At 47.7% G+C, this 19,384-nt stretch overlaps 1 protein-coding gene across 1 annotated transcript; it reads right to left on the reverse strand.

Annotated features, from left to right (window-relative positions):
* Positions 1–488: 488 nt before the first annotated feature.
* ddr2l (discoidin domain receptor family, member 2, like) lies at positions 489–19,082 on the reverse strand. Its single transcript, XM_055039450.1, is given in 20 exon segments — positions 489–1,221; positions 1,867–2,016; positions 2,084–2,318; positions 2,857–2,985; positions 2,987–3,052; positions 3,499–3,626; positions 3,744–3,988; positions 5,516–5,632; positions 6,727–6,838; positions 6,940–7,082; positions 7,155–7,256; positions 7,355–7,595; positions 8,507–8,696; positions 8,767–8,875; positions 8,968–9,115; positions 9,763–9,915; positions 10,005–10,080; positions 10,390–10,492; positions 10,580–10,678; positions 18,740–19,082. Coding segments are annotated over 19 exon segments (2,643 nt in total). The 5' UTR covers positions 10,641–10,678; positions 18,740–19,082; the 3' UTR covers positions 489–1,086.
* Between the last annotated feature and the right edge of the window lie 302 nt (positions 19,083–19,384).

The raw sequence follows: 19,384 nt of genomic DNA on the forward strand, positions 1-19,384 counted from the left end.
CTCTTCAGTCCGGTTCTGGTTCTCTTCAGTCCGGTTCTGGTTCTCTTCAGTCCGGTTCTGGTTCTCCTCAGTCCGGTTCTGGTTCTCTTCAGTCCGGTTCTGGTTCTCTTCAGTCCGGTTCTGGTTCTCTTCAGTCCGGTTCTGGTTCTCCTCATCCGGTTCTGGTTCTCCTCAGTCCGGTTCTGGTTCTCTTCAGTCCGGTTCTGGTTCTCTTCAGTCCGGTTCTGGTTCTCTTCAGTCCGGTTCTGGTTCTCCTCAGTCCGGTTCTGGTTCTCCCAGACTCAGTTATTCTTGTTGCTTTTGCGCCGTTTCCAACCACACTTTTTTCTTCCACCTAACTTTCTGTGGGTGTTGTTGGACATCAGAAACTGAAGGACTTTTAGCAAATTGTAACTTTTTGATTTAGTTCTTCATGAAGCTTCAATTATTGGAAACATGCAAATGAATAAGTTTGAAACTCGACATAAGTTTCAATATTTAACTTAGAATATGATAAAAATGTTGGCTTTTATTTTCTCCAAGTCAAAGTGACAAGAAATAAAGCTTTGAAATGTAATAAACATCATGAGTTTCATTTTCTGCAGAGAAACAAAAACATTTTTCTGGGAAGTTTGAAGTTTGAACTCGACTCTCTTCTGTGTAAACGACAAACAAAAGTCAAAACATGAAAACAATAAAACAACAAGAAGTCGACGCTACACTTTGACTTTAGCTCCAGTGTGGTTATTATCTACGAACACGAATAACTGAGACAGACACAGTGCTTTACAACGACCAGAACCAGGCAGACAGAACCAGCAGAGGCCGAAGGCTTCCGGGTCCAACGGAACCAAAGACAGGAAGGAAATCAGGTTTCAGGACATCTGGCACAGAAAGACCATAAAAGTTCATCTGGTTCCTAAAGGGACGACGAGGTTCTCCCTCCTCTCAGATCGGACCTCAGCAGCCGGGACGCTGCTGCAGCCGCCGGGACGCTGCTGCAGCCGGGCAGTTCTGGTCCAGCATGTTCATGTTCACCATGCAGGAGTCCCAGCGGGCCCAGCTGGACCCGGCGGGGCCCAGCTGGACCCGGCGGGGCCCGGTGGATCACTGGTTGACGTGGGGCCTCAGGGCTTGGTAAAGTCCCTCGAACGTGGGTCGGTCCGTGATGTTGCGGCTCCAGCAGCGCATCATCAGCTCAAAGAGAGACGGCGGGCAGAGAGGCGGGGCGTACAGGAAGATCTGGAGGACAGAGAACAGCAATCAGTCTCCATGCAACACAGCATCAGGCTGGGGTTCCTGATGAAACGGACTTTGGTTCTGTTGGACCAATTAATGGCTTTAGATACAAAGTATTTCCAATCAACCAACTAAAATCATTTAGGCATGCTGTCATCCTGCAGGGGGCGCCACCTCTAGCCAGCTGGTAGCTGAGAGAGAAATAAAGATGGCGGAAGAATCACAGAGCAGAAATGCATTTCTGTTCAGAAATATAACATTTTTTATTTTTCTATTCCTGGATTACTGTTTCAGTATGTTTTGTAATTTTAAATTTTAATTAAGATTAACAATGTATAAAAATCACAATCTTCTATTGATACAGCTGATAAATAAACCTTGCAGTGAATGTTTTTTATTTCACATCAAGCCTCTTAATACAAGAGAAAAATCAAGATTTTCAGAAAATTGGTGTTTATCAATTAATTGAGTCCATCAATAAGATGAACTTTAGATTAACTCATTAAATAGTAACCTTCATCCGAGTGAAAAACACAAATCACAATAAAAGTTCAGCAAAATGACAGCAGCTCCCCCTTGTGGTCAAAGTTGATAACACAGCCTGAACAGACCAGAACTCCCAGCCTGGTTCTGATGGACCCGTCTCACCTGTCGGCCCTGGTTCCGGAAGAACTCGCCCGAGTTCTCGATGACCTGTTCGTCGGACAGCAGGCTGTACGGCTGCTCCTTACACAGAGTGAAGATTTCCCACAGCGTCACGCCGAAGGCCCACACGTCGCTCGCCGTGGTGAACTTCCCCTGCAGGAGGCAGCAGGATGTTCAATCCGCTCGTTTAATCTGAGGCCTGTTGGGATTAATCCCTCACCAGCAGGATGCTCTCCCAGGCCATCCAGCGGATGGGCAGCACGGCCCGGCCCTGGATCCGGTAGTAGTCGCTGCTGTACAGGTTCCTGCTCATCCCGAAGTCGGCGATCTTGATGGTGAGGCGGCGGTCCAGCAGGCAGTTCCTGGTGGCCAGATCACGATGGACGAAGTTCAGAGACGCCAGGTACTTCATCCCAGAGGAGATCTGGACGGCCATGTGGAGGAGGTCCGACAGGCTGCAGGGGCGGAGTCAGAGGAGGCGTAGTCAGAGGAGGCGGAGTCAGAGGGGGCGGGGTTAGAGGAGGCGGAGTCAGAGGAGAGGAGGGGGCGGAGTCAGAGGAGGCGGAGTCAGAGGAGGAGAGGAGGGGGGGAGTCAGAGGAGGCGTAGTCAGAGGAGGCGGAGTCAGAGGGGAGGATGGGGCGGAGTCAGAGGAGGCGGAGTCAGAGGGGGCGAGGTTAGAGGAGGCGGAGTCAGAGGAGGCGGAGTCAGAGGGGGCGGAGTCAGAGGGGGCGGGTTTAGAGGAGGCGGAGTCAGAGGAGGCGGAGTCAGAGGAGGCGGTGTTAGAGGAGGAGAGGAGGGGCGGGGTCATAGGAGGCGGAGTCAGAGGGGGCGGGGTTAGAGGAGGCGGAGTCAGAGGAGGAGAGGAGGGGCGGGGTCAGAGGGGGCGGAGTCAGAGGAGGCGGAGTCAGAGGAGAGGAGGACGATGTTTCGTCCACTTGAAGCAGGTTTTATGACATCATCACATATCGTTTTCACGCGATGCGGCGCAGCACCTGACGGAGGGAATGTTGTTGGCGTGCGTCAGCGTGCTCTCGATCTCGCGCTGACACAGGAACATGTTCAGGTCTCCGTTCTCCATGTACTCGGTCACCATGCACAGCGGGTCGGACGACACACACACACAGCAGCCGGATGATGTTCGGGTCGTCCAGCCGGGACATGATCTTGATTTCCTTCAGGAAGTCGTTCCTGGAGGACAGAGAGAGAAAGGACATAGGAAGGACAGAGGACATAGGAAGGACAGAGGAAGGACAGAGGACAGAGGACATAGGAAGGACAGAGGACACGTCTTCAGTGAACGTCACAACCTGAGACTCAGCTCTACAAACTCAACTCTCTGTCTGGTTCCAGCTGCAGCACCGACTGGAAACCAGTTAGAAAAATGCCAATAAATGAGATTTTTACTGAAAGGCTTCAGGAAAACTGATATATTTTATTATAAATTATTGATAATATTGATGATTAATGGCTCTCAGTGGATCAGAAAATTAAATCACATGAATAGAAAAAAAACGTCAGTTTCTGAAAATTGTCATCGTTTCTTCGTTTCCAGTTCTGGTCTGAATTTCTGCATCGATGCAGTGCAGGTCAGGGTTTGACCTCTGACCTCTGACCCGGCCCGTCTCTCTGCGTACCTGGCCTGACTCGTGGCGTCGGCCCTCAGCTGCTTCACCGCCACCAGGACCGAGCGTCCGTCTCTGTCGGGAAGCGGCGAGCCTTCCCCAAGGAATTCTGGGAGTCCCTCGGCCTCACAGAGGTGGACCTGCAGAGAGGAGGAGGTTCTGATTCTGTTCATTTGGTCAGTGCAGCCGGGTCGGACCGGCACAAAACATTCTGATGACATCATCAGTAAGATCTGAGCTGGGAAGCAGAGCTTCACCTCTCCGAACTGGCCCTCTCCCAGCTTCTCCCTGAAGATGAGCTGGTGGCGCGGGAACTCTGCGGCCGAGATGTCCTTCCTGGTGAGGGAGTCGACGGTCAGGGCGGGGACGGCGTACATGTTGCTGCCGGTGACGCCCTGCAGCCGCACGATGTCCGTCTCGGCGTAGTGCGGCGCGTTGCTGTTGAAGGACTGGTGAGGCGTGCACTGGGTGACGTCCGGCTCGGCGTAGCCGCCGCCGCAGGCTGTCAGAGACACAGCCTTCATCATCATCATCATCATCATCATCATCATCATCATCATCATCATCATCATCATCATCATCATCATCATCATCATCATCATCGCTGGAAGACCAGCAGCAGCTCGATGCAAAGATGGAGGAATTAAATAGTACAGGAAGGAAAAGTTACAATATGATGTTTTTATGAATGAACAGAACTGAGGAGAAAAAAGCCATAAAGAAATAATGTGACTGTAGTGATGAAAATCAGAAGATCTAATAATTATGTGACACCAAATGATCAACAGTGAAGTTGATCATTTTAAATAAATTATATATTTTTAACATACATAATAAAACAAACACCAATAAAATAGGAACCTGAAATTTGTTGGAAAAAAAAGATACATGTAGTAAACATTAATTATGACTCAATTATAGATGAATGTTTTTTACAGAGTAATATTATGTAATATTACTCTGTAATAGTATCTAATGCTTCAATAAAGGGGAGAGAGAAATAAATATTAATGTAAAAACCAGTTAATCACTTTTCAGTTAATATGATATTAATACAGAGGTTGCAGTATTATTATCTAGATATATTCATTTATTAAATTATATTCTAATAATTAATCTGTTGTAACAAGATGATAAATGGTTAATCTAATGTACAACATATTAATACTTTTATATTAAAGTTGTTGTTTCTGTACTACTGACACCCAGAACTCCAGAATATCCCAAAATATTTTCATATCTTCTGTCATTTTGTTTTCAGTTGTTTAACTTTCAGTTGATTTTCTAGACTGTTAAATCTTCGCTCTTCCACCTGATTTTCTGTAAAACGTCTCAAGTCGTCACACCTTTCATCTCTGACCACCAAGCCATCCTGACGTCTGGCGACAGGAAGTCAGCAGCAGCAGGTCACAGAGAGGTTACCGAGGAAGAGCGCTGAGGAAGAGGAGACACGGAAAGAGGCAGAGCTGGAGGAGGAGAGGAGAATGAGCATGCAGAAGACCCAGAGCAGAAGAAAAGACAGAACCGACAGAGACTGAGGACATGACGGAGGTCCAAATGCTCCCCTGCTGGGAGGCGAGGCGCTGTTAACGGCCACCAGGGGGCAAAGTGGAGCAGAGACATTTCCAGAAAAGCCTTCAGATCTGGCAGCAAAACTTAAAACATGCAAATAACATCAGAAAGGATCACAAAAATAAACCAGAGATGATAAATTAAAAAATCTATTTATTAATTTATAAAAGCGAGGAAAAGAGTAATCTGTCCTCTCTGCACTCTGGAGTATTAAAGGGACATTACTCAAAGTTTTACTGGTATGAAGAGTAAATTCAAACCTTCATTTGAAAACAAACTATTTTAATGAGTCTAATTATAAATTCATTGTGTTTCCAAAAACCAGAAAAACATCAGAGGACAGAGAAATCCCATCACCATCCGGCTGGGATCCAGTTACAGAACCAGAAAAGTTCTGGTTCTGCCAGATGGAGAGGATTCATTTTGGGTCGGTTCTGATCTGGATGAGATCCGGTACCTGAAGCCTCGGCGCTCTGCGACAGCTCCGGCAGCTTGTTCCTCAGGACGGCCGGGTTCTGGTACTGGGGGTCCAGCAGGAAGACCCTCTCATAGTGGGGGTCAGTGTTGGTGGGACCTGGGCACAAAAACACAACATGAGAACATAAAGGCTTGAAATCGACTGTTAACAAGAAGTTCATGCTCTTATTTTGAAGAGGGTGACCACAGCAGTTCCTGTCCTGCTCTCCACCTGAGTTACGGTGCAACTAATGACGTTTCATCCAAACCCAGAATAAATCGATTTACTGCAAACAGTTTAAAATCCACTGATGTTCTTCCTGACCGACGCTCTGCTGCGGTCAAAATCAGCAGAGTTATAAAAACTCAACAACAATCCGACCAAAACCACGAGGTTCTGTTCCTGAGGCGCAATAACAAATCTGAACTGCTGGGGGCGATAAAATATGTTGTGACATGTGATCAACATGTTTGCATTTGAGTGTTAGCTTCTGCTAAATACCATGTTGATGTAGCTCTTTAATGTTAGCAGAGCTATTGTTTCTGAATAACTAACTAACTGTTTAGTTAGAGATGCTAACTGTTTAGTTAGCATTGCTAACTGTTTAGTTAGCGTTGCTCATCGTCTGTCTGTTTTATCATCTGTGGATGTAAATCAGAAACACTGAACATCCAGTCGTGTCCAGGGTCGCCATCGGCCTCGATGCTGAATCCAGATTCTAGAAGCTCAGTGGGATTTCAGAGCGATGTCACTGGTCCCACCTGAGGCCCAACCTGGTTTCCACCCTGCAGCCGACACAACTTCCTGTGGTTGAAACTGGAATCACTTCCTGAATCACCAGATGCAGAAAGCCTGAGTCCGGGTCGGGCTTCGGTTCTGACAGACGTGTTGCTCTTTGTGCTGGAAGAGTTGAGGCGGCAGCTGGAAAACCATTTGCCCTGACAGGCTGCGTGTTGTTGGCCTTCTGCTGACAAATGTTTCCTCCATCTGAGCTCTAGACGTTTCCTCTGATGACCTTTAAATGAATTATGTCTCATTTCATCTCCTCACAAGTTTTTTCTGGGAAAGAAACTTCTGTTTTTCTGTGAGAAAACATGATGCAGCCGCCTGCTCTGCCTCACCAGAACATAAATCTGAATGTTTGTTGGGACAATAGTGAATCAGAGGATCTGAACAGGTGAGCCATTGCGGCTTCACAGCGACGACGCTACCTGCAGGAGGATGCCGGGACCGCGGCGGCACCGGCGGCGTCTGCAGGATTATGGTGTCGCTGCAGGACGACAGGCGGACCGTCACCTCCTCATCCAGGATCTGACGAGGCGCCTGGCTCAGAAAACAGAAACTTTTACTTTTCATTTCACAGGATCTGAATTCTGACTGATTCTGACTGAGATCTACTGAATATGTTGTTTTAATATTTGCACCTTCTCCAGCACCTTGCAGACACACTGGCACCAGAGGATGAGGAAGATGATGATGACCAGCAGGAGGATGATGGTCACCAGGCAGCCAATCAGAACGGGCGTGTTTCCTTGGTCTGAGCTGCTGCTGGCGGACGGAGCGGCTGCTGAGGAGATCAGGAGAAAACATGGAGGCTTCTGCAGGAAACTAAACCGTCTGAAGGAACATGGCGCTTCACCTGTGTTATCGGTCTTTGGTGCGGTTGTCATGGTGATGACCCTATGGCCTCCTGGAACAGATGTCCCGATCGGTGGCTGCTGTGTTGGCAGTATGATATCTTCTAGTAGACAAAAACATGGTCATTTTTAATGCTTTCCAATCTGCACAAAGAGGACCGAACACTCGGCCCTGAGGAACTCCGACAGCTGCACTCTCTACCTGACTGAAATGAGATCTCACTGAACATCATCCAGACGTCAGCGTAGTAGAAGCGGCAGCGGAGCGACCTGGCGGCGCGGCGGCTCAGCGGCACCGTGACGTAACGGGCGCTCGGGTTCCTGTCGTCCAGAATGGTGGCGAAGGAAACGGGATCCGGATCCCAGCCGAGCGACGGCTTGAACCAGCAGGACACGGAGGAGAAGATCTTCACGCCGCGAGTGTACATGTTGTTACTGTGAACCTGCATCACGAAACAAGTGGAAGAGTTGGACAGAAAGACAGAGGAGACTTCAGGGGACAAACGGGTCCAAAACAAATATCTGCTTCAAGACAAACTGTTCACGTTCAAAAACCGTTAGATTGTTTTTGGCTGCTTTTTGGACAAATAAGAATCAAACATGGAGGTTCTCCACTCCTCCATGTTTGGACTCATGCTTGGACCGTGCTTGTCCCTGTAGGTTCTGATGTTTGGACCATTTTTGGACCGTGTTTGAACCATGTTTGGACCATGTTTGGACCGTGTTTGGACCGTGTTTGGACCGTGTTTGGACCGTGTTTGGACCGTGTTTGAACCGTGCTTGCACCGTGTTTGGACCGTGCTTGTCCCTGTAGGTTCTGATGTTTGGACCGTTTTTGGACCGTGTTTGGACCGTGTTTGGACCGTGTTTGGACCGTGTTTGAACCGTATTTGGACCGTGCTTGTCCCTGTAGGTTCTGATGCTTGGACGGTGTTTGGACCCATGTTTGGACCGTTTGTGGACCGTGCTTGTCCCTGTAGGTTCTGATGTTTGGACCATGTTTGGACCCATGTTTGGACTGTGTTTGGACCGTGTTTGTCCCTGGAGGTTCTGCAGTCTCTGTGACGTCTCCACTCTGATCCGGGTCAGGGACTTTCTGCAGGTCTGGCAGTGACCAGGCCTGAGTCTGGTTAATTAAACGGAACCAGAAAAAGTGGTTAATGCCAGTTAATTCATGAGTTAAGAGGGAGAGAATGACCTTTGACCCGGGGCCACGGTGGTTCGGATGACTTTCTGAGTTTTCTCTGGTTAGTTTGGTCTGATATTTGAATGTTTTGGATGATTTTCTTCATGAACTGTGAACTTTCAGGATGTTTTAACGTCTCTGAAATGAGAGGATATCTGAGCTGCTGACCTTCATGGAGGTGAAGTTCCTCAGCCTGTCGAACACAAACTCCATCTCCACGTATCCCTGAGTCCCCGGCGTGTCGTTCCTCCAGCCCAGGTAGTCGTATCCCTGCCACACGTTGTACTGGCGGATGGCCAGGAAGTCGTCGCGGCCCGTCACGCCGTCCGTCAGCTGACCCAGGCCTCCGAACAGCTTCCTGTTAGGAGAGACGCCGTCGGTCAGGGGGAACCGGGGAACCGGACCAGCTGGTGTTTACCGACCCCGACCTTTTCTCGTGGACGCCGTCGTACGTGGAGTCGTTGAGGCTGATTACTGACGGGTTACCGGGCGACATCATGAGCTGACCCTCCGGAGCGCTGTAGGAGAGCAGCCCGTCTGCAGACAGCAGGGAGAAACCAGAACGGTTCTGCTTCGTGCTGCGTCATCATCAAAATGTAAACCTGCTCTCTGTCCAGCGTGTGGCGCACCCTCCCAGGGACAGCCGTACAGCTCCACCCTCATGCACACGGTGGTGGACAGCCTGGTGACGGGGATGACGCGGACGTAGCGCGCGATGATCGGAGGCTTCAGGTCGTTGGAGAAAATGCCGTAAGTGTTTTTGTTTCCTTCCAGGACCTGAGTGGGAAAACAAAGGAAACATAACTGAACTGGTTCCTCCATAACTGAACCAGTTCCTCCATAACTGAACTGGTTCCTCCATAACTGAACCAGTTCCTCCATAACTGAACCAGTTCCTCCATAACTGAACTGGTTCCTCCATAACTGAACCAGTTCCTCCATAACTGAACCAGTTCCTCCATAACTGAACTGGTTCCTCCATAACTGAAGTTCCTCCATAACTGAACTGGTTCCTCCATAACTGAACCAGTTCCTCCATAACTGAACCAGTTCCTCCATAACTGAACTGGTTCCTCCATAACTGAACCAGTTCCTCCATAACTGAACTGGTTCCTCCATAACTGAACCAGTTCCTCCATAACTGAACTGGTTCCTCCATAACTGAACTGGTTCCTCCATAACTGAACCAGTTCCTCCATAACTGAACTGGTTCCTCCATAACTGAACCAGTTCCTCCATAACTGAACCGGTTCCTCCATAACTGAACCGGTTCCTCCATAACTGAACTGGTTCCTCCATAACTGAACTGGTTCCTCCATAACTGAACTGGTTCCTCCATAACTGAACTGGTTCCTCCATAACCTCCAGCTCCATGTCACCCCTCTCCCCCCCCCCAGCTGTTCTGTCTCATTCGGGTCTCTCACCGCCTTTCCCTGCCGGTTCTTCCAGGACTTCCACAGCTGTCCGTCTCGGCTGTAGTTCAGGCGGTACGCCGCGGCGAACTCCTTCCCCAGACCTCTGGCGTACCGGCCCTGAGTCCCGAACAGCGTCAGGAAGGTGAGTCTGCGCAGGTCGATCTGCAGCAGAGCATCAGATCCAACATCACTCCAGACTCACCGTCTCCCCATGCAGACCGATTTTAACCTTTGACCTTTTTGAAACCTACCTGCAGGTACTGGGAGTCTGAAGGCTCCAGCTGTCCTTCAGGACACCAGGCGCCGTCTCCGTCCTCAGAGTTCAGCCTGCAAGTCAAACATGCCGGTAAAAAATCTGAAGGTTTCATTTGAAACGCCTGCAGAAAGACCCAGGCTGGGATTCGAACCCGGAACCTCCGCCGTGCTGCCACATTGTATTCACAGCAGTAAAGGTCGCTGACCTCTGCATCACCTTTACAACCCAAACACAGCCCTTCAAAGTAAAATAGTTTCTCCCAGAAACATCATTTCATTTTTGTGTTTGGGTTTATTACATTTCCTTCAATGGGGCATAAAAAAGTGACATTAGAAATGATTTCCCAACATTCCCTCCAGTGTCTGCAGCAGGCGGCTGACCTGGCGTACTGCGGCCCGGTGGTCTCGTACCACCGGCTGGACGCCGTCAGGTCCTCGTCGGGGATCCGTCCGTCCTCCATGCCCAACGCATAGCGACAATGTTCTGAACACACAATCACACATGGAGCCGTTTCACTCAGGAGTTTGATTTGGGCGCGTCGGGGCGGCCATCTTGCCTCGGCGTGCTCACCTGGATCGATCTGTCCACTGGCTGCTGGAAGCTGAAGGATCAGCAGCAGGAAGAGGTGCATGATGGTCCAACGGTCACACCAGCAGGCGCGCTACATCTCTGAGAGGAGGACAGGGAAAACCATTCAGCATAAATGATATTATTATTATTATTATTATTATTATTATTATTATTATTATTATTACTGTTCAGTGGCAGATGATTGGTTCCATTTCCAAACAGATTCCAGCTGAAGCAGATTTCCCTCCATGAGCTTTTACATCCATTTCCTTTATTCATGGAAACCATTTCACTTTTTAGAGAGAAGTTTTCCTTTTCAGCTCCAAACAGTTTTAATTTGGTTCTGAGTCCAAACCCGGGTTTGGACCAAACTGCTGCAGGTCAACGTCTCTGACCGACTGCCAGCGTAATTAGTGACGCTCTCTGAGTGATTTCACCATGTTGTCACTGAGGTTACACAACGCAGAAACAGATTTCATTTATCATCACAGGTCCGACTGCTGCCAAGTCCTGGTTTCAGAGGGACCAACGTCTCTCCAGAGAAAGCAGCTGGACGGGGCGGGAAGAACCGGGGCAGGACGAGCCGGAGAGAGGGAAGGACACAAAGACAGGAAGAAGGAACGCTGAGCTGATAAGGAAGGAGAAGAAAAACTGGCAGAAAGAAACGAAGAAAAGTCCAGAGAACAAAGAAGAAACCTGAACTTTCCACGGTTTTAAAAGTTCAGCAGGTCATTTCATGTTTTAACTTTTATTATCCTGAGAAGACATGCGGCAAAGGTCGCCGGGCCCGGGACTCGAACCCGCGACGTCCGCAACGAGCACTGAGGCCTCCAAACGTGGGGCGTGCTAAACCCGGCGCCACCGCAGCACGCCCAAGAGTTGGTTCTTTCTGTTTGTAAAGTTACAAAAATCAACAGAAAATTAGATTCATAACGTATTTTCATCTTGTTATTCACTCATTTATAAATATCAGTTTCAAATAATTATTATTTACCTGATTCTCTTGCCTAACTAAATATTTAGATGGTGAGCTAAATATTTATCTCTAAACTAAATGTTTAGTTAGAAAACTAAGTAGCTCAGAGCTGAATGTTGAACCTCTTCACTGTAGATGCAGTTTAGAGTTTAATATTAAGTTTGTGAACAAGATATTAATATTGATAACTAAATCAGTTTGAAACTGTGGACTTTATAAATGACTGACTAACATGGTGACATTCTGATCTTGAAAACTAAAAACCCTTTTAGCTTTTGGCTGTGAAACTTTAAACCCGTCAAACTGAGTCACTGCCTGTTCTGGTGCAGCTCAGGTTCCAGGTTCACCTCCGTCCCACAGCAACTAGACCTGCAGCAACATGTTGGGGAAGGTCCCAGTCAGATTATTCTGCTGCTTATTCAACAAAACTGAACCAGCTGCTGGTTTCCTGCTGCAGCTCCTGAAACAATCTCTTTTTTCTGTCTTGGTCGCAGGAAGTGACTCTATTGACTTGGTCCAGAGGAAAAGGCGAGCCGAGGCAGAGCGAGGAGAGGAAGAGCTTTATGTAATGTTCTGGCACCGACGTTCATCTCTGCAGCTCAGATCACAGAGAACAAACCGGATCCAGATGAGGCGACGGTTCAACTGACCAAACATCTGCATACGGAGCAACATTTCAAACATTTTCAAATAATCTAAAACACATTTTCCACAGCGGGAATAAAACTCCTCTAGGAGCCGTAAAACAGATAATAAGGATGAAACTCAGCTTGTTCCTGTGGGGGAGGAAACAGCGCCGCGCCTGGCAGCGCGCGGTATTACAGCCTGCAGTTCAAACTGACAGCAGAACCAGAACCTCAGCAGAACCTCAGCAGAACCTCAGCAGAACCTCAGAAGAACCACAGCAGAACCTCAGCAGAACCTCAGCAGAACCTCAGCAGGTTCTGAGGTGGAACCTAAACACAGAGTTTTAACCCTTAACTTCCCAAACCAACAGCCAACAGCAGATTCTTTATTCTTGCTGAACTTCTGGACGTTTGTGACTAAAAAGTGACAGTTTAGGATTTTACATAAAATATTAAGTAACATTTTCATTCCTGACTCAATTTGCAGGCATTTACCTCCATAACACTTTCATCTAATGACTCCTGCCAACAAAAGAAGAAAAACAAAGAGAAACAAAGGAAATCGATGATTTACTGAACGTTTGGCTCCTTCATCAGCAGCTCGAACCCAAACGGACTCATTTCACCTCGGAACAAAATCAGAACATGTTGGATAAATGAAATGCTTCAGTGAAACCAGACATGAAACATGACAAGGTTCTCGCTGTAAATGTTCCTTACAGGCACCGGTAGCTGACAGGAAACCAGCAATCGGGCCTGGCTGGGAGCAGAACCCGGACAAACCAGAACCAACGGCTTCGGCCGGTCCAGAACCCAATTCAACCCAAAACAAGAGCAAAACGGTTTGACTTCCTGCGACAAAAAGCTGCTCAAACTTCTGCTCACAAACAGTTTCAGATTCATAAACAGTTTAATGAAGGAACCTAAACCTGCTCAATAACAACATTCACTCTAAGGAGATTTATTAAAGCTCCGTCTCAAGGTTCAAAGCGTTTCTTTCAGCTGCTCCAGATGATTTATGGAATCAACTTGAGCTGTTTTGCAGCTGCAATCATCTAAAATAACTCTGGTTCTGGTTAATTAGCTGTGGCAGAGAGCAACTCTGTTTGCTCTCCTCTCAACATTTTCCAGAGTTTTTTCTCCTTTCCTTCTTCTTATCTCCTTTGTCTGTTTCTCTCTTCCTCCTCCTCCCGGCCCTCCTCTTCCTCCTCTTCCTCCTCCTCCTCCTCCTTCGTCAGAACGAACTGAAGCCAAAAGCCTCAACATTCCAAACATTCAACGCAACCCAGATTTCTCTCTGTGCTGCGTTTCCCCGGGCCGTCTCCGGCTCACACAAACACACAGGAATCCGTTCCTCCGCTCCGCTGCGCTCACAGATCTCGGCTCATCGGGGTGAAGGAGGCAGAGTTCACTGGGAGCGAAGCAGCAGAACCTGCATAGATCCGTCTGACGGCCGGACAAAAGGCCCACAGACGGTCCAACACGCCCAGAACCGTTCGCTCATCTGGAGCCTTCTGCTTTTTGCAATAATCCTGAACTGCAGCCTAAGGTTAAAAGTTAAAGGTCAAAGTGTATTAGAGCATTTATTCTTACTGTGTTTGCATAATTAAAAACCCCAAGTTGGTTTAAACGCATCGGGTTAAGATGCTGCTTTCCACAGAATTAGTTGAAGTTATTTTGTTTTTATTTTGGGGCGTTGGGGGAAAGGCTGACTCCATCCAGGTTCATAGAGATTTAATCCTTTCAAACTTCTTCAAGTGTCTCTTGATGAGAACACAGCAGCTGAAACATGGTTTGCTTTATGGGATGCAACACCATGAGACTTATGGAAACCTAACAAACCAGCAATCAACAAATGATTTAAAAGAGCTCTGACAAGAACCCAGTCAGTGACAGTACAGAACAACTGCTCTCATCAAAAACTAAAATTCAGATGGGCAGAAAAACTTCTGCTCCACTTCTGACCAGCATTCTTACTGTGATGTTCACTCTGTCACCCCGAGCGACTGGGTTCGCCAAAATATTAGCAGGTTATGGTGACGAAAAGCAGCTGAAAGTTTCACTTTTCAGTCTGACTTTGACTTGTGAGGGTTCAGCTAGCATGTAGCATGTAGCATGTAGCGGTCAAAACGCTACTCCACCAAAGTGTCCCAGACCCAGAAAGTCTCATCATGAGGTGGATAAGAGAAGTTAACATATCCAGAGCAGCCATCTCTCCTTCACTTGGCTCAGACACTGGGAAGAAAAAGGTTTAGCTGCAGGTTTTTAAAGCTCAGAGGAGGAACGTTTGGAGAGCAGCTAGAGATTTAACGATGGAAGGAAGACCTGAACTGAGTCAGACACCATTAAATCTCCTTTTCATGGAAGCAGCACATTAAGTATGAAACCATTGAACGCTACGCGACGCGTCCCGCACCGCGTCGGATTAGCAAACAGCATCAGGTCAAAGGTCAACGTGATTCTCTCTCTGTCTCACCGTCTCTGAGGAAAATTCACATCAACGTTTCTGCTGTTGCTTCACTTCCTGTCCCGATTCATTTGCACATGTTCATCTGGTTAGAGCCGCAAATAAATAACAGATTTTTGACACGACATCGTTAAGTAAAGCGAAACGTTTTCCCCTCCCCCAGGAATGTCGTCTTTCCATTAACAGACTGGATGCCATGCTGTGGAAACCAGAACTGATCCAGATTACTGGGTTCTGGGGAGTTTCTTCAAACATGTTTTTATTTGTAGTTCATCTGGACTGAACCAACCCAGAGAAGATGATGACAGATGAGAACCAGGCAGGTTCTGGTGGTGAATAAACTCGTCTTGAACTTCCTGCGGTTCAGCTGGTCCAGTTGACTTTGTGTCCAGGAAGGAGAGTTGAAGCCAGCGTGTCTCGGAGTGAACGCTGCCCTGCTGATGCTTCGTGTTTGTGGGTCGGAGCTGCTGCTCTGATTATGCAACAGCAAACATTTTGTTCCAGATGTGCTGAATGTGGGACGCTGTCAGACGAGAAGGAGCTCCAGCTGTTAGAGCAGAGCAGGAAGAAAACCTCCGTAGAAAAACACAAACAGATTCTCCGTCTATCAAACTCTGAGGCAAACAGAAACGCTCAGACGCTCAGTTCCTCCAGAAGAGATTCTCATCTTCATGGATGTTCATGAACACGCTGGAGGAAGATTCATGTGCAGCTTCCTGAAGCTTCAGATGAAAGTTAAAGTTGAGCAGCAGAAACTTTGAGGCGTAAACGAACCGCAGCTTGAACCCATTTCCCAGGAAACCAAAAACAAGTCAGAGGTTCTGTTCTTCATTTGGGTCGGGACCAAAAGATAACAGAGATGATTTACTTGTATTTGTAACTTCATATCTCTGCTGAATAAAAGTATTGACGCTTCCTTCCAAATCAGATTTCTGATGAATTTGAGCTTTTAGATGGAAAATATTTAATTTTTGAGAAACAGAGAATGTTTGAGTTAAATGACAAAGTAAAACAGTTTTCAGGTTTTCTTGTTTTCAAAGGGAGAAATGATGCAGAGCAGCAAAATAAAAACTAGGAAGTTTAAAAAATGACTTAAGCATTAAGTATCATTTCACCCTAAAACATCTGGAAGACACAAGAGACGTAAAGTTACTTTCTGCTGAAGCCTTTTCACCGTCAACAACTGAATGACTGAGGATCTTCACCAGGGAGTCACAAGGAGAAAGAAGGAGCAGAAGCAGAGCTGAGTGGATTGGGAAGAAGTTCTGATCAGGAGGAAAACAGACAGAACATCTGGTTCTGTTCGTCTGAAGCTCTGAGAGCGACGGGGAGCCGATCATCCGCTGGAGCGTTTACCGACAGCGCAGAGGAGAAAGACGCTGAAAACCCAACGAACCGCTGATGGATCGGCTGCATCACAGGTTCTACAACAAACGGACTTTAGAGATAATGAGTCCATCTGTGACAACATCATAAAATCATAAATACTTGGATCGAAGCCTTATTGATCGTTTTGGGATGAAAGAACTAAAACTTTGACTGTTGTAAGGGTCTGAGTTCTGACCCAGTGCTGGTTCTGTTTCCTGGATTCACCAGAAATCCAGTTTAAAACAGCAGCAGAAGCCTTAATGTTTTAGGAATTATTATTCATACATGAACGCTGATATTAAAGTTAAACTGCTGAGTAAAACTGAATGAATCCATTAGATGGACGGTTTATTCAAAGACTCTGTGACCAAACAGCAGATCTTGTTCTAACTTCATGATTTCACTGCACAATATGAATATTCATATTCAATAATGAAATATGAATCACCAGAGCATTCAGCCTGATTCCTGCTCCAGTTGGTTCTGGGCAGCGACCCGACCCGGCCGACCCGGCAGCAGAGAGCTGAAACCAGAGGAGGCCGTCCGGTCCGGTCCGGTCTGGTCCGGTCCGGTATGGGCACGGAGCCGCTCGCCGTGTAAAAGCAGAGCTGCAGGAATGTGCAGAATGTGCAGCACCTGATTTAACATGCAGGGATTTTATCCGACAACTCAGTAAATCACAGCCACCTGGGAACCTGAGCATGGAGACCCAGAGAACCCCAACAGAACCAGAACCAGGTTCTGGTTTGGAACCAGAACCATGGAACCAGAGACTGAGCTGCTTCCCGTCCAGCTGAGGAAAGTTAAACGATAAAACTGGCAGGATGATAATTATTAATAATTATTAATGATTAATTATAGTTTATGTTGCTCATAACGACTTTAGGACAAATAACCCAGCAGGACCCGACCGAGTCCAGAGCGCACACACACACACACACACACACACACACACACACACACACACACACACACACACACACACACACACACACACACACACACACACACACACACCACTAGGGAGAATGTGGAGAGACCAGTTAACCTGACCAAACTCCCACAGTGTTTTTGCTCTGTGGGTTGAACCCATCATGCACTCTGTGCAGAAAGACCCCGGGCCGGGAATCGAACCCAGGACCTTCTTGCTGCAAGGCAACAGTGTTACCAATTTTTTTTTTTTTATTGATACATGTTTCTTATATTTATTAATAATATATTTATGTTTTGTCCAATTGGTTTTGTTTTTTGACTTTTAGTTTCTGAAGTGAAAGTGAATTCTTTATAAACTTGTTCCACTTCCTGTTCCCCTCCATCACTTTCTGTTCCACTCCATTACTTCCTGTTCCACTTCCTGTTCCCCCCGTCACTTCCTGTTCCACTCCATTACTTCCTGTTTCACTTCCTGTTCCCCTCCATCACTTCCTGTTTCACTCCATCACTTCCTGTTCCACTCCAGCACTTTCTGTTCCACTTCCTGTTCCCCTCCATCACTTCCTGTTCCACTTCCTGTTCCCCTCCATTACTTCCTGTTCCACTTCCTGTTCCCCCCGTCACTTCCTGTTCCACTCCATTACTTCCTGTTTCACTTCCTGTTCCCCTCCATCACTTCCTGTTTCACTCCATCACTTCCTGTTCCCCTCCATCACTTCCTGTTCCACTTCCTGTTCCCCTCCATCACTTCCTGTTCCACTTCCTGTTCCCCTCCATCACTTCACAAGGCTGAGGAGGACGGTTCTCTACGTCTCCATAGCAACCACTGGGCTCCATCAGCAGACCAACTGGTTGTCAGGGTGATCCCAGTAGAAACCAGTTTCCTGCTGGTTTTCTACTGGGATCTTTAAAACCAGCATGAAGGACCAACATGAGGAATTCAACACGGTGGAGGGTCTGTGGTGCTGCGGGTCTGGAAGCCTGTCAGATGACATCATGACCTGCCAGAAGGATCGGTGACCTTTGACCCGGAGTCTGGACCGGCTGCAGGGCGGACGGGTCCGATACGGGAATCCTGTGCTGCCGAAACTTTCACTGATTATTTTCTCTGACAAACTAAAATTAATATTTGAACAATAAGAAAAAAAATCACATTTTCTGACATATTTGACATGTGAGGAACTAAACCAATGAAAACATCCAGAACCAGCACCGGGTCAGAACTCGGACCCGACCAGGAGGCAGAACCAGCAGCACAACAGAACCTGGTTCCTGCAGAACCCGGTTCCTGCAGAACCCGGTTCCTGCAGAACATCCAGCAGGAACAGGAGGATCAGCACCGCTGTTGTCATGACAACGTCCCAGTCTGGGTCCTCAGTGGTCCAGATGGTCCAGATGGTCCAGCTGCAGCGGATCAGAACCATCAGAACCGACCTGAACCATCTGGAGTTCTGCAGCTGACCGAGAACAGAATGAATGGACCGGATTAATAATCCAGATGTTCTGTTCTGGATCAGCTGCAGGTCCAACAGAACCATCCAGCTGCTGCTTGTTTCTAACTTCCATTAAAACCTGGGAAAGGTTCTGGTTCGGTCCGGCAGACCCGGTCCAGTCTCTGCTCCGCTGTGGGAAGCTTTGGTCCCAGTTCATGGAGCGGATCTGGATAATTCCTGGAAAAGCAGCGGGTCCAGTTCAGAACAAAGCTCAGAGTTCCGATGGTCTCCTGAAGGCCTCATCTAATCTCAGAACCCTCTGGTCCGGTCGGGTTCGGGAGGTTCGGAACTTTTTACCTGTTTTCCGCTGTTTCTCTCCGGGTCCAACGCAGCAGCTTCACAGCTTCTCCCCGGCTCGGTTCGGTTCGGCTCGGTTCGGGTTCCCTCACTGGGTCATGGTGGGGGAGTCGATCCGTCTCTTCAACTCCCGGCGACTTTCCGAAAAACTCCTGATCTGAGCAGATTCGGCTTGTTTCGGAACAATCCGTCCGGATCCAGAAAATCCGATCAGATCCGAAGACAAAAAAAGTTTCTGTGTTTTTACATCACATCCCGTTTCCGAACCGGAGGAGGAGGAGGAAGAGGAAGAGGAGGGAACATGAGGAAGAGGAGGATGAGGAAGAGGAGGGAACATGAGGAAGAGGAGGAGGAGGAGGAAGAAGAGGAGGAAGAGGAGGAGGAGGAGGAGGAAGAGGAGGAGGAGGAGGAAGAAGAGGAGGAAGAGGAGGAAGGCAACATGAGCCTCTGACTCTCTGACATGTGAGAAGTTCTGCAGGAGCCTGAACTACGGAGGGAGAGAGGGACATTTCCATCCCTTCCTCCCGGTTCTGGTTCTGGTTCTGGTTCTGGGATTCAACCAAACGGTGAACATTTTTCGGCTCCCTTCATAAGTTCTTTTCTTTTCTTTTTCTTTCTTGTAAACAAAAATCAAATAAAATGATA

The sequence above is a fragment of the Poeciliopsis prolifica genome, unplaced genomic scaffold, assembly GCF_027474105.1.
Source record: "Poeciliopsis prolifica strain line A6 unplaced genomic scaffold, Auburn_PproV2 SCAFFOLD014, whole genome shotgun sequence".
Lineage (NCBI taxonomy): Eukaryota > Metazoa > Chordata > Actinopteri > Cyprinodontiformes > Poeciliidae > Poeciliopsis > Poeciliopsis prolifica.